General features: G+C 40.0%; 1 protein-coding gene across 2 annotated transcripts in view; it reads right to left on the bottom strand.

Moving 5' to 3' along the window:
• Positions 1-1,726: 1,726 nt before the first annotated feature.
• Positions 1,727-16,055, bottom strand: part of PHAF1 (phagosome assembly factor 1) — a 35,128-nt gene continuing 20,799 nt past the window's right edge. For both annotated transcript variants that reach the window (XM_040570760.1, XM_040570761.1), the window contains exons 8-17: positions 15,843-15,940; positions 14,036-14,148; positions 11,552-11,685; positions 10,847-10,930; positions 10,074-10,156; positions 9,263-9,306; positions 7,148-7,191; positions 5,739-5,797; positions 4,195-4,267; positions 1,727-3,744 (exon numbers count right to left, since the gene is read on the bottom strand). In XM_040570760.1, the coding sequence (XP_040426694.1) occupies positions 3,655-3,744; positions 4,195-4,267; positions 5,739-5,797; positions 7,148-7,191; positions 9,263-9,306; positions 10,074-10,156; positions 10,847-10,930; positions 11,552-11,685; positions 14,036-14,148; positions 15,843-15,940 (822 nt within the window). In that variant the 3' untranslated portion in view covers positions 1,727-3,654. The remainder of the gene's footprint in view (positions 3,745-4,194; positions 4,268-5,738; positions 5,798-7,147; positions 7,192-9,262; positions 9,307-10,073; positions 10,157-10,846; positions 10,931-11,551; positions 11,686-14,035; positions 14,149-15,842; positions 15,941-16,055) is intronic.

Genomic DNA, 16,055 nt, shown 5'->3' with positions numbered 1-16,055 from the left:
ACCAAAATGATGGACCAATGCACATGTGGTAAACATGCAGGATCTGTATAAAACAGTACAGAATTCTGTGCACACACTTAGATGGGATCAGACACCGCCCAAATCTCTTGGTTCCTTTGGGAGGGGAAGGTGATGCAGCCAGCATCACCCCACACCAACTTCCCTAATGCATCAACACCAGCTTGGCTTAGTCCAAATAGGAGCAAACAAAAAGTATCTCAGAGAAGTGAGCTCTACGAACAGCTGCAGTTACAGAGGATGAGTGGGGAAAACCCAAAAGAGCTGGTCCACATTACCTACCCCTGCCTTTCTGTAAAGGAAACTGCAGACTGACCAAAAAAAACATACAGCAAAAGAGCAAAGCAAACCCAAGAAGTGAGGGAAAGTGCTTTCACTCCTCACTGATAAATTGAAAGCACGCTCATCCGAGTCTTTGAAGGCTCCTTCTCTCCTCCTCCTGCCCAGCTCTGTAGAGTAGCAACGTGCTCTTTACAGATTTTAAGCAAAGGACAGAAGTACCAGGGTGAGCTTCTCACAGACAAAATGCTCTCTCCTCTTCCAGAAGAGATTGCTGGCAAACTGAAAGGCTACAATTGGGAACAAAGCAGTTAAGAACAAGTCACAGTGATGTAACGAGCTGTTTTTCTTAGCAACAGAGCAATAGGTTTTTCAAGCAAAGCCACTGATCTTCCACATCTCAGGACTGACCTTGAGAAGTACTTGAGTTGTTAAGAGTGCATTTAATTATCTACAATAGACATATTTTTGGACTCATCCAAGTATTGTAAGTGAAGGCGGGAGCCACTGAAGCTGCTACACACCTTTGGCTAGCTACTGCTATCCTGTCCTAAATCTCAAGGTCCATGCTACAATCAGCAGTCCTGACCTCCCACTCCTGAAGAACTGCAGCTGAATATGCTTGAAAGCGGGATTTTGGTAGCACTTGTGTAGCTGTTACTCAAATTGTCCTGTCAAGAACTCATCTCCTCCTGCAGCTAAGTTGGAGTTATTGTTAGAAAAGGATTAGTTAAAATTAAGTGAAATTATTAGCAGTATGATTATCATATTTTAGTAACAAGCATACATCTACACACCACCTCAAATCACAGTAAAATTCTGAGAGCACATTGAGCCAAACCCACTAAGCAAGGCCATTTTGTATCCCCAAACCAAAGGGTGCTAGAGCACAGGTGGCTGAGGGTTTTACCACGCGTAGGTAGGCAGGGCAGGAGAAATGCCTATACCTGCACCGAGCTCTAAGCTGCTTCAGGGCAAGCACACTTTCAGTGCTTTGCTGCTCAAACACCTCAAGGCACAAGTCAGCAGCACAAGAGGTCACATTTGCTCCTCTTACTGCACGCACACATTTCTTTTGTCCTGTTGTGCGATACTCAAACTCCCTGAAACTCGATCAATTTTAATAAAATACCTAAGGGATGACGTGGGTGTAAACAATTCTGTTCTTTAAACACGATACAAAAGCCAGTGTTATTTACCATACCTTAACAATTTCCTTCCCTGCTGCAGTGGAAAAAATTATACCTACGTGCCTACTCTGAAACAGGCTGTAAATTACGTTAGTTTTTGTACTGCTTCTCTGGAGAACATACAAAATTGGCTGTGAAAGGAGGGACACTAGTACGGTACTTTAAATATAATGCCTGAAAGGCATTAAAATAAAAAGGACTGATTGGTAAGAAAAAAGGCAAGAACATCCGTGGTTTTATTACAAAAACACCCAGTAACTGTATTTAACACAAAACAGTAACTGAGAGTCTCGTTTTATTTTGCTTTCAGTGTACATGCTCATTATTATTCCATTTAATTTACAGAAGGGCTATGTAAAATGAAATTAAAATTAGAGAGGAAACAAAAGGAAGGTTGAGGCATAGAATTTTCTTAGCAAGCAATGATCACAGGAGACAGCACAGATTGAACAGGGGTTCAACAGGAGTGACACCTAGGGATAAAGGTAAACAGTAACTTTTTCCTTATCCATTAGATTCTCCATGGGGCTTTTTGTGTTTGTTTTAGCAAAACAGTTTAGAGTATCACAGTATACAGGAAGACTAAATGGCAAAGAACGTCTCACACACGCACCACATTTATCCCTGCTACTGGTCCAGGATCCAAAACTTCAGTTAACATTCAACTTCCTAGCTCTCATTCGTTGATAAACTATACAGGATTACACTGTACATGGAGTTAAAATTACAAAAATGTCATATTTACAAAATCTGTACACACATAGTAAAACTCACAAAATTGTCATCTATGTATCACAAGTTGCTACACCAAAATATTAAAAATGGGATAAAATTATACATTTCTCTTGTCCATTTTTAAAAAGGGTTCAATATTTCAAAGACAGACCACCTATTTCCCCCAAATAAGACTGATAAGAGAACTAGAAACCTAAAGTATCCTCCTGGGATAAAATGTTGCGAGCAGCATCTCCCAACTAGAAAGAAGCCTATATCCTGTCTGCTGGGGTGGGGTGTGCAGTTAGCATCTATGTACAGAAATGGTGAAACTACAATGAGGATGTCTTTGGCTAAACCTTTGGCATAAATTAAAATCACACATCAAAAGTTACAGAAAAGGTTTTCTTGGTGATGGCAGAGCTCGGGGATTTCTTTCTGAGATACTGTTATATACAGTTTTTCTTTCTCTAAGGAAAGAGGGTAGGAAAAAAGGATTCGGGGGACAGATGAAAATGAGGCAACGCTAGTTCTTCATCAAATTTTTCCATTGTAAGAAACATCGTATCAAACCTTTTCACTAAAACATAATTCAATCATAGAAATAACCTCGTCCAGAATTTCTTTTTCTGAAACCGCATATGAAAAAATTAGTAAACCAGCCATGGCAGAAAAAAATTGTTTCAGCACATCAAGTACATATTAGTGCAGGAAGGTGGATTAACTCGATCCACTGTATAAATAAGCTTTATGCACAGCGTACATTAAATAACCATCACACCCCACTCACACCCAGTACACAGATGCTCCTCAGTGAAGATAAACATTTATCAAGTAATTAAAGTGTATGTAGTGCAAATGTTACAACCAAGTATTATGCACATGCTACTTGCTTGGTTTAAAGTTACACAAAGATGTGGTGCCTGAAATCATGGACATATATACATCCTTGTCACACTTGGTACAATGTCCTAAGCCACAGAAATACCGATGTGTTTTTATCTATATATATACACACACACGTTTTCTTAAAATGTGACCACCACATCAATACAGTAACACAAACAGACTAAAAATCAATACCTGCTTCCAGATGCTCCAAGGCTCAGAAAGTTTGTGCTTCTAACTCTTGCAGTCGTTACGTGCCCCCCTTCCACACACCCCCCTCGCCAGCTGAGACGGGGGGGGACAGTCTTCAGGTCTGTGCTGCATAGGATGAGGGCAACTGAGAGGAATAAATGACGGCACAGGCACCTAAGCTGCTTTCCTCCATCAACAGTTCCATGCCCCATGATGAAGGGTTGAGAGAATTTCCCCTCCACACCGTTCCTGGGTGGAGGCTTATTGAAAAAACAAAAATCATAACGTGCTTTCCATATTATAAGTGGCAGCAAATCAAGGCACGCTGTACTAATTCTGTAGCATTTAGATTAGCTGACTTTGCAGGGGATGCTCACTGGGGAAGGTCCGATGTTCTCAACTGGCTGCTGGGCCGCGTTGGGCCATACAGAGTAACAGAAGCTATATGATTATTCTGCATCACCTGCAAAATGACGGCAGGGAAAAAGGAGAATTAGAAGAACCGTATACCAAACAGGGACTTGAAGAGTGAAAACAGCAAATATGGAACTGATCTGCCTGCAAAAAGGAATCCCAACAAAAGAAAGCAATGAGCATGTTTAGCAAACTAAAAGCAGTCTCTAGTTTTCTATGACATTTAAACACCAGCACGCTCCACCAGTACCTGGAGCTGAGCTCATGCATCTCCTGCTAGTACAAGCCCTAGGTGACAGACTTGAAGTGCCAGCTTCAACATACAAATGTACAGCCTCACAGAAGAGGCTGGAAAGTTGCCTGCTCTGCTAATCATCTCTAAAAGCATAGCTCCTCCCAAATGCTGGCTTTTGATGAAATAGGAAATAAGAAGCCAGTAAAAAGTAACAGCAAAGTCCTCATTTTCTTTGCTCAAATATATCAAGCTCTTTTTCCTTACCTCAAAGATCATTCGTTGCAGTCCAAAGCAAAAGGTTGACCCGAAGGGGTTAGTGTTGTTTGGAGATGATGACCTGAACAGAAGAGAGGGGAAAAATCGAACATGTGAGGACTGGGAATTTCTCGGGAATAACAACCAGTTAATATAGGGTAAGTTATGGCATCTTTATCATGTTAAATAGCTTTCATAAGAAGAAAGTAAATCTACATTACGCAACAACACCACTGCTAGTTTCCAAATGAGCCAGAGGAAACCTCTGGTTAATGTCCCAGAAGGGTTCCTAACACCAAGGGAGAAAGGAACCAAAGCTAACAACGACCTCTACAGGAAAACTTTCTTTCACTGAACTTGGACAGGAAGAATCCTGAAAATAAACAGGGAAGACAGAAGTGCCATATTATTTATTACAAATAATTTTTGTCCAAGATCTTTTGCCATTCTTCACCTTTTCTCTCTCAGCCTCTTTCAAGTGTATTTACTATAAACTATTTATGAATCCATGTTAAAAAGTATTCTATTCCAGCATCTTACAGACTAATATTTTATTAAACAGTATTTTTCAAGATTAATGCATCACTTATCCTTCAAATAATTTGGATTTTTTGATCATCATATATATGATGACAGCAGACTCCTGACTGCAATGCATTTTAGATTATGGCCCAAGAACATTAGGAAACACTTATCTTTTGGCCTTTCTTGTAACTGGTTGGTTTCTCAGAAAGTGTGTCTGAGACATTTAGAGATGTGCTCAGTAAAGCAAGCTCTGGTTGATTTAGAGCACAGAAAAAAATAATGTAAAGGATCCTATGTAATCACTACTTCACTCCACCTTTATTTTACATGGCTTCAGCTCAAGCGATCTCACTGGCATAAAACAGGAAAAGGGGGGACAAAGTGCACAATACTTCAAAGGAAAAAAAAAATTTGACCATATGAAAGCTTGATAAAATACCTTGTTTGATATATCTGAAAATGCTAAAGTATTTTCACAGTCCCCATAAGTTAACACTTCTCCTGACCTAAATCAGTTGCATATCATATCATATAGCATGGTAGCTCTGCAAACAGGTGGTGCCTGTTTTACCCAACAACCAGCTCAACCCCTGTAGGAACAGAGCAAACTTAAGCTTACTGTTCTGTCTTCAGTCTTCAAGAACTGTAGAACAACCACATACATACATAAAAGCAAAACTCCTTCAGTCTGCTGCCATATGTTCCAGACACTGCCATGCATGATGTCATGCTGCTGAAATGCATGTGCCTACAGTATAAGCAATCCGCACTATGTATTATACATAGAGATACTCCTTTTGTATCTGCTGCTTCGCTCTTCTCTAGATTTTACAGTTCAATGAACTTTGGAAATATTTTCATTCTGCACGTCAGCCTTTAACTCCTCTGAGAACAGTTATTTAGTATTGTTAGTGGCCAAAAGGTATGAAACTTAAAGAATCCCCAAAGTAATTAGTTCAATATTCTTCCTCTACATAAACTCATCTTGTTATCAGTTCAATCCCTGCCAAGCAAGAGAAACACTTTACCTGTGAAGTACCACTGGCTTCTCTACAGGGTGCCCCAGAAGGTCCTGAATACTGTCCCACTGCAAGGATGTCAAAGAGCTTGTGTTAAAATCAGTCACAGGAGATTATTATTTTTTTTTAAATCTAGAAAGACAGTCATGTATATTTTTGCAATGTGCTTGTTTGCCAAATAGCATAGAAACTGCTTTTACTGAAGTATTTTGTGACTAGAGACATACTCAATAATGGAAACTGTCAGGCCTAGGAAATGCTCTCAGGGCTTTTTTTTTTTTTTGTCATTTTTGTCTCAAACTAGCTTTAAATTACTATGAAAAATTCTATGGATCTTATGGCAAAAACGTACCTAGAAAACCTGGTAATATTTCTGAGACACCTTAGAGAAAAAGTGTTCTCTAAGCAGCTGTGAGAAACCTCAGCTAAATATCCTTTCACATACCTTTGCAGAGGGAAAAACAGCATCCCCACTACCTCTCCCAAAAACCTTTCCTTCGTTTAACAGGCAGGTTTGGAAAAGAAGAGGAAAACTGCACTATTTAATGATAATTTAATGGTAATTAATATCACTTAATGATAAGGAATTTCAAGCAATTTTCATCACTGTAAATAGACTTAATAAAAGCTGAAATTTCACATACAAGATTGAAATAAGTTAAAACACTGATGGATATAAGTAACTCAAATCAAAAAAATGGTAGCTTCCCAGTTCCTGACTACTTTTTCCCCCCTCCAGCTTGGGACCCAGAATTCACCAAAGAAATTAAACCCTAGGAGCCAAGAGAACAGAACTGACCCTGGCTGAAGGTTAACTTCTGAGACAAATTTCTTCAGAATTTTTTCAACTTAAAGAAGCTCTTAAACAGGCAGCAGCAAGTGCCCAGCTGGGGTTTTCACCTAGAGTCTGCTGCCCCCAGGAGGTGTCACACTGGCAGTGACATTTTGGCGAGCCCTGCTGCTACCTGAAAAGCAACTCATTACTGGCACTCTTCAGAAGAAAGGACCACTGGACCTTCTTGGTTAGTTACTGCATGTCTTCAAGAGATACATTAGACAGAAAAGCCCAGTCAAAGTTTTAAGAATGTCTCTTCCAGTTCACATTCAGCCACCACTTCTGTCACTTGCCTGTATCGCTATACTGTTGTATTTCTACCTGCAGCTATCTTAGAAAGCAGGGTATGCAGTTAATTAAGTTTACTCAAAGTGTGTTATTACAAATGCCTTCAATCCCTAGAAGACAACTAAACATTTGAACTACTAAACATACTTGCATTAAGCTTTGGCTTTCGACTTTTCTATTTTAAAACAACATAACACAACTGCTATCATTTCTTCAAATGGCATTGCAAATCTAATAGAGACCATTTAGGAGGTTTAAGGAAAAAAGGAAAGCATTCAGTTCTGTACAGACTTACCTTGCTGTACGTTGTACATGTTTCAGTCTGTGAATCAGCACTATCTATGAAAGAAAAACAGAACAGCCTTTGTAATTCATGCTCGAACAGTCTCCTGTATAATCCTTTATGTAGGGACATTAGTTCAGATAGAGGGAGACATACAAGCAATACATCAGTTCATATACAAATTTACCAGCATTTACTAGCAACCAAGAGCTGTCATCAGCATTGATTAAACGCTAGATAATGGGATTAAACAAATTTGCGTACTTACAAGTTCCAAGTCCTAATGCTGCGTATGTTTGCATTGTACCATTGCATATAAGAACGTCAGCATGAAAGAAACTACTTCCCTGCGCTAAGTGAACACACCTAGCACAAACACTCATCAAGATAACACAGCATGCCACGCATCTAGTCCAAACAGTTGCAGTTGGAAAGGAGGCTGGCAAAACCGACATCTTGAAGCTAAAGCACCACTCTCTTAAAAACAAAGAGAGCAGAGAGCATGGGAATTACAGTCCCCAGAATCATTCCTGCAGAAAGAAAAAACCAACCCTGTATCCATTAAAAAACAACCACCACCTGCAGGTGAGGACAGCATCATATTTATGCTCATAGTCTCAAAAATTAGTAGTTTGGTGGTTTCAGAATTGTTTTATACATACATTTGGGGAGCTCTGAATACTGAAAGCATCTTCCTTAAGCAGTAGGAATGAAGCTACACACTGAAGAAGCCAAACGTAGCAAATGGTATTTAATTTGATTGAAAGCTCCTCTATTTTCCACCCGCTAAATAAACGTGGTCTCCTTATGGTGAAAGTTCAGTGTCTGTGCAACTGAACTCTGTCAAGTTACTGTCTGAAGCTGAAGCACAGAAAGGAGTAAATAAAACTGCATCATGCGCTGCCACCAGATGGAAAAACACAGGCTCTTCCTAAGTCTTGTAACATTCGTTTTTAATCAATCCTTCTGGTCTCTAGCTTATATTCAGGATGCATAAGTACAAGACAAACAAAAGACAAAACAAGAACAAAAAAAAGAAACAGATGCATTCAGGAGAGCTTCACAGTGATACCTGAGCTGAATAACAATAATCAGAAACACCTTTGAGATACTGCACAATAACCTAAGGGAAAACAATTTAAAAATTGAGCAGAACTTTCGTGCTCATCCTCCTGGCTGAAATGCAAGTCAATCTTCACGTAAGTCTGCACACACAGACGTAGTTTTTCCAGGTTTTTATTCCTCCATGTGCTCACACTGCTGTGACATCCACAGAATTGCATTTTACACAGTTAAGTGCTTTCCTTGAAAACCACTCAGAGGAAGAGAGCATCCCCTGCCAAACCCTTGCAAGCATCCAGTGTTCCCTGAATAGTCAAAGCACACATTTTCATAGCACATCTGTTAATTCTTACATTAAAGAAGGCTACCTTGATCACAATTGTCCTCAGTCAAACAAAGTTCCGCATGCTTTCTTTAGATCACTTCCATGCACAGAGCTGTGCACATCTAAGCATCTTGCTGAATCAGCACCGCTGTATCGTAACAGCATTATATACTCCTCCCAAATTCTATTTTCTGAGCTTGGACATTTTCAAGTAGGCACTAAAAGACATGCTTTGACCACAGCATGTAAATATATTTTGAATGTTTGTTCTCATTCCCAGCTATACCACTTTTTATTGAATATTAGTTTATATTGAATACCATTAATAAACCTTTCAAGAGTGAGTAGCACATCATTAAAAAATTAACAATGGAATGGACTGACCAGCTCAGACTAACACTGCCTTACAGAGCTTCTGAGTCCCTCGGTACAAGGTAACTGATTTGAGCAAAGCAGAGTGGCAGCATCACAGAAAATCAGTGATGTTGTATAGTGAATACCCATATGATCCATGTAAGTTAACAAGGTTGCATAAGTAAAAATCAGAAAATTGCTGAACATTTCCTGAAGCATTTTTCACTTTAAGAACAAGAAAACATGCCCCAAAACCTAAAATCTCTCCTCTGTCTCACTATTGACATCCTCTGATAATCAAGAATGCATTAGAAATGAAAACTGATTGTATCTCCCTCTTTGGTGGCACACGTCCCCTGAGGCTGGACAGCAGCTGGCCTACTCACCTCGCTTAATGACTAGCGGAATCTTGAATTCACAGCGGTGGTAGCTAGAAAGAACAAATCATAAAGCTATCAGAAAGCAGAAGAGCCAACACAAACTACAAAGCACAAACTTAGAGCTCTTAATAAACCAGCTAAATTAAAAGTCACATGCATAATAAAATGAAAAGGAGAGTCAAGAGTATCAGATGAAGAAGAAAGATTGCCATTTTTATTTTTCGCATCAAAAAAGCCATCAGCCTGGGAATGTCCTAGCACAATTTTCTAAAGGATACGAAAGGTCCTTCAGCACAAATTGCTCTCGTTACACAGACTTGATGGACAAGTACTCAGCTTAGAAAAAGTACTGCAGATTTCTCTAACACTAATGCTCAACTGCCTGAAAATATGTTCTCTTTGTTCAGGCATCCAATCACTTATTCCTTAACTCATATGCCTCTCCTAAAGAGTTTTCATTTGAAAAGAACTGAAAATATGCTGGTCAGATGCATAAGAGGGGAAAAATAGCTTGAAAACTCTGAGCACTGACTGGAACAACATCAAGAAAAAAGAAGCACATTACCTACCAGTAATAGTAGACACTATAGCTGGACCAAGAACTACTTGAGAACATACTTGGCAACATAAACACATTTAAATGTAAGAAAGAAAATAGTAATAAAAACATGCTAATAATGATGGCTGAAAACCCTGCTGGTTACCAGGTATACCAAAGACACTGGGGCAAAAATACAGGACCTCTCTAAAATGAGTATGAAGTTTCCTTTCCTGATGTTTTAAAACACTCTTGAACAGATCCGTTCTTTACACTCACATGTTAAAGTTGTAATGACCAGGATAATTCGTATGCAGGACAAATTTCTTCACCTTGTGAGTGTTTGCATCAAAGAGAATATCCTGTTGAAGAAAAAGGCAGACAGATATGAAGCAAGTTGGAGAGAAAAAGGTGGCTTTCCCCAAACGACCCTGAGATGAGTTACAATAGCATCTACATAGAGTGATAAGTATCAATTCCACTTGAACCAAGTGGAATTGTGAAAAGTAGAATTTGGGAATGAGACTTTTTATAAATTCAAATAAACACACACTTCTTCCAGTACTCAATCACAACTGCAGTTTCATTTGCTCATGTTGGCAATTCTTCTAAGGAGGTCTTGTCTTTCTGCTTATTATTTACACCAATGTATACTACAGTAAGGAGGGACATAAAGGTTGAGCTACATCCCACAGCTCTGCAAGCTTTCACAGGTAGTATTCTGGCACACATATTTCAGTTCTACAGGACAAGAGTGTGCCTTTCAGAAACAAGAACTCAGCTACCTATGCATCGAGCATGGCAGGAGGAGAAAACCAAAAGAGAACACCAAAGCACAAGCACAAAGAGCCCTCCGCCCACTGCTGGATATAACAAAGTGTTACTGATTGAATTCACAAGCACTAGAAAAAAGTTGGTCGTGTTTTTCTTAATCCAGATTCTTACAGCAGCAAGAGTTTCAGTTTCCCCATAGTTTTTGGCATTCTGAAGCAGTTGCTGTGCAGCGGAATCAAAACGTCGCATGCATTTGTTTAGAGAAGCTTCCCACTCACCACTCCAAGCGTGAAGTAATTGAAGAAGTAGTCATTGCACTTTGATGGGACCTGCTTATGGGGCGAGGGTGAATGGATTTTCATCTGCAAGAAACATTTTTCGGATGTATTTAAAAAGGCTCACAAATATAAACGCCACTAACAATACCCCTACACTGAAACAATTGCCATAACCTCATTTCAACACCGAAGCCCTTCTTCAAAAATATAAGACACTGTGCTTAATGACAAGGCCCCTGGCTGGTTGCAGAGGCACACCACATCAGATTTATCTTTTTAGTTATTGGAAGTAAAAGGCTTACTCATATGTTGTTATCATAAAAACATCAGGAAAGGATCAAAATATATGCTAAAGTTATTTTAAATGAAACGTTTAAAAATAAACCGCGCACTTGCTATGGCTTATTTGGATAGAAACATTTCCATTTTTATCAATTTTCAAATCAGTTAAAATGTTGCAAATGACAGATTATGTATTTGATTTTTAAAATTTAAACAGATTTGCATTGATTTAGCTTAAAATGCTTTTTAATACCAAGTCGTGTAAACGTTCACTCTGGTCTATTACATGGCAAACGAATTGCTCAGAATCAGCGCTACATGGCAATTTAACTTCGCTGGCCTTGCAAAACCCAGGCCCTGTGATTAAACAGACATTATTGAACAGAGACAAAGTCCTCTCTCTGCGTGAATGAATTTCCTTACCTTATCTTCGGACTTGTAGAAGACTTTGTGCGGAGACCCCAGAGTGCTCAGCACATCCTGGCATGAATCACCGAAGTACACGCACCGCTCAAATACCCGCATCTTGGCATCGGCTAAAACACCCGGGCCACAACCTGAGGAACAGAAATCGACTCAAAAGTCATCCTGCCTGATCACAGGACGCATCAACAAATCAACAATAAAAGCTTAACATTATTTTGTTTATCACAAACCAAACAGCTGCATTCTTTAAACAATGTTGTCAAAATAAGTGTAACCCTTTATTTTACGAGGGCTCAAACACAGTGAAATATTTCTTATCACAGTGATGTATTTGCTGACTGTTGCACAGACCCTCTTCTGTCCTGGTTCCAGCGAGGATAGAGTTAATTTTCCTCCTAGTAGCTGGTAGGGTGCTATGTTTTGGATTAGGATGAGAAGAGTATTGATAACACGCTGATGTTTTAATTGTTGCAGAGCAGTGCTTACGCTAAGCCAAGGAGTTTTCAGCTTCTCGCTCTGTCCTGCCAACAGGCAGGCTGGGGGTGCAGCAGGAGCTGGGAGGGGACAGACCCAGGACAGCTGACCCAAACTGGCCAAAGGGGTATTCCATACCATATGACATCATGCTGAACAATATATAGGGGTGGCTAGCCGGGGTGGGGGGCCGGCTGCTCAGGGATAGGCTGGGCATCGGTCAGCAGGTGGTAAGCAATTGTATTGTGCATCACTTGTTTCGTACACATTATTATTAGTAGTATGTATATCATTATTATTATTTTCCTGTCTTAATAAACTGTCTTTATCTCAACTCACAGGCTTCACTTTCCCGTTTCTCTCCCCCATCCCAGAGAGGGAGTGGTGGAGGGTGAGCGAACGGCTGTGTGGTGCTTAGCTGCCGGCCAGGTTAAACCACAACAGCATCTTAACCTCCAGCTTTAGCAATGTTGTCTTCACTTCCCTGCCATTCAAACACTGACTTTCCCTAGTCAGTCAGTCTCAATTTCATCATCTGGTTATTAGCAGTAAGTACCAAGAATTATTTTTATCTCCTCACAACACTGAATTTTAGCAGAGTTGTGTTCCCAAAGCTATAAAGTGGCGTGTAATCTAAGCACCTTCCATAGTAGCTAAGAAAGTAAAGCCCATAAAATGAAATTCCTCATCCATATCGACTGCATGAGAGAACAGACATTCTTTACTGAAGGTTTCCATAGCTCATTAACCCAATATCAAGTGTGTTCCTACGCAAATGATGTGTTAAGAATTGATCTTACTGAATTGCTATTTCATAGATGAACGGCTGACATATGTTGCTAGATGTTAAGAAATGGAAAGACCTTACAGTTTGCGACCTCATTTGCTTTCAGGAACGTAGCATCTTACTAGAATGCACATACAAGCACGCAGCAATTAATGCAAAATACAGGATGTGCTCTCAATGCACATTGAGCTTTTCTTGCTATACATTATTCATGTAGTTATTTCCCAAATACAATAAATCAGAAAAATGTGACTGAGTCATCCTTGACTCTTTAAGCAAGAGTTACTTCAAATGAAAGTATTTCCAGAGAAGCTTATGCTAGAACAGGTGGGTAGCATGTTCTACAAAGGGGTTCCTGCAAACCTCTGCAAGACAGGAACACCACATGCCAAGATGGTCTCATTTCAGTTTTTACTCTGAGCATTGGTGTTGTATTTTAGTAATTACACTGTTCAATGACATTTCCTTAAAGCTGCACATGTATACGTGTATGCGAACAAAACTTGACTTTCTACCTTAGAACTGGTCCAATTTCTGAAAAATCATTTACATTGTTATGATACTATAGCTAACTCCTGCCCTAGCACATGAGGATAGATGTTGCTTTTTCTTAAAAAAAACAAACAAAAAAAAAACATTGCCAAGTCTCAAGTTACAGTCACTGAACGAGGCTCCCTTGCAGGCATTATGCCTCTCCCTAATTTTGAAGGCCCGCCAGCCCCTAGAAGCGCATACAAGGACAAGCTACTTATCAGCCTCTGTCACTCTCACTGCTGTCTCCTACAGCTAATGAAAACTGAATTGAATTCAAAGTGCAGTCTAAGGCTGCAGCAACAATACGCCTCTTGCTGACATTTTTGAAAGCCTTCCAAAATTAATCACAAAAATATCCACATATACAGCTCAGTGGAATCTCAGAAGATGCACGTATACACAAGGTTTCTTCACTTCTAATGGTTTTTCCAGCGATGTACTTGCATTTTTATTCTTCACATACACTTGGAGACCACCACGGTGAATAGACACTAACGACCAGGGCCCAGGAAACATGGCAGCAGGCAAACTCACCTCCACAGAGTTTTGTTTTGTTTCCAAGAGTTCAAAATTAAGTATATAAGAACACTTTGAAACCCCCCATGGAAATATCACAAATATCCTATGCTTAACCCCTCTTTTCCTTAGGGAAGGAAGCAGCTCCATGTTCTGAGTGTCACCAGTACCTGCAGTGAGTAGGCGAAGCCGTAAACCTGAGGGTCCAGTCCCATCTCTCAGCACATCGACGTTCTCGGCGTACACATTACCAAGGAAACAGCTGAGGGGCATCAAGGGAGCCCTGAAACCAATCGCACAAAGATGCATATAAGACTCCATCTTCAAACTTTCCATTAGCGAGCTGATGAGGGTTCACTGGAATGGAGCACATTAATTTTGACAAAACGGTATTTATCTCAGACCGAAGATTACAAGTTATATTAAACACAAGGATCAGAAATCCTGGAGAAAGAAGAACTACTACCAGGCAGGATTCAAATACAGGACCTTTACATTTGATGGAAAAAAACCACTAAGTTTCAAAGACTCCAGAAATTACAGAAACTATATCTAGCCTTTGGAGAGCCCTCCCAAAGATGTGTCATTTTAGACTTTTCTCAGGAAAACAGAAGTTCCCTAGTGTTTTGTTTGTTTTTTAAAGATACCTATTGCTTGAAGTAGGCACGTGATCCAAACGTGGCAGAAGCCCCTTCGCCACAATGGTCTCACCGCACTTGGCAAGGTACTTCACAGCCCAGAACGTGAAAGCAGCTTGTGCAGATAACCCTAAATAATCATGTTGCTTTACTGAGACAGTTCTCTTTTTAATCCAATTACAATAACATTTGAGAAAACTGTCACAGCAACAAGCGAGGTATTTTCAGTCGAACAGCTGCTTGTTTTGTGCACTAGTTTGACATGACTTTCTCCTCTACATGAATGAATGACCTGGCCAGAAGGCAGGCTTGGAGCTCACACACCAGCGCCCCAAGACAGTCAGCACTTGCACGAAAGCCCAGCATGGCACAGATGAGCACAGACAACAGTTTTCTGAAGTGCACTTCTGTCTCATTAGGAGACACTGTCTGTGTAAATAAGGTTCCCTCCCTCCTTAGCAGTCGTCTGCTGATGTGCTAACCTCCTCTTGCCTTTAAATCACAACCATCTCTCCAAAATGTACCACCGTAACACTTCAGGTATTGTAAACTCTTCCTTTTGGTTTATAAAGAGTCCTTGAGTAAGAAACCCCAGGAACAATGTTTTTAGAGAGAGCAAAACATCAAATACTGTATCATAAATTAACTATACCATAAATTACTGCTTAGAAGGAGGCAGAATGCAATGCCTTCAAAATACTGTGTTCAAATGCAAACACTCCGTTAATGCATTAAGGTTAATCCCCTCAGAACAGTAAGCTCAGTCAGGTAGTGGCACAGATATAGAACATATGACAAAGACATAAAATATACAGCAGATTTTACATATGCCTTCAGTCTGAAGACACAGTTTATTTTTATATAGCAAGAGAGTTTAACCCGTGGCAGGACCCTGCCATGACATACCCCATACCAATACACTACAAAACAACTCACCACCTACCACACAGGTTTGATTTGTCTAGGGATAGGTCATAAGCATGCAAACAAAACACAGAGCAAGAATAATCTAGCCTCATCTCTTTCTGGATTCGCTGTATTTCCTCCTTCGCCTCATGAATTGATTTTCAGTTCAGCTCAGTTAGCCTATAGTAGCTGAGCCAAGCCGGTATTACAACACCAAAAATCAAACCAGCACTCGATTACAAGGCTGGAGGACAATCCCTGTGGAAATTAGGAATACACTGGTATCTAAAGGCATTCTGCACGCTACAGAATTCACAAAAGACCCAAACTGAACTAAGGATGTAATTACATTTAGCATTTGCAAAACCCTAGCTAAATGAGGAAGAAAGAGCACACTGTAAATGACCCAAACGTCGTGAGCAGCTGTACGTACTTGGTGTCCTGCAGGCTGTTCCCGTTGTAGATGTACATCCGTTTCACAGTCGCACCGTGCGGAATTTGCAGAGACGCCAGACCATGGGCAAAGTTAGGCTGTGGATACAGAAAATGATTCTTGTTGCGTGACGCATTAGATAAAATTCAGGTCAAATATTACCTTGGAACTACAGTATACTCTTACCAACTCAGGTAAGTCTCTAGCCAAAGA

The sequence above is a fragment of the Cygnus olor genome, chromosome 12 (assembly GCF_009769625.2).
Source record: "Cygnus olor isolate bCygOlo1 chromosome 12, bCygOlo1.pri.v2, whole genome shotgun sequence".
In the NCBI taxonomy this organism is placed as follows: Eukaryota; Metazoa; Chordata; class Aves; order Anseriformes; family Anatidae; genus Cygnus; species Cygnus olor.
Note: the sequence above shows the minus strand (reverse complement) of the source record. Positions and strands in the feature narration are given on the sequence as shown.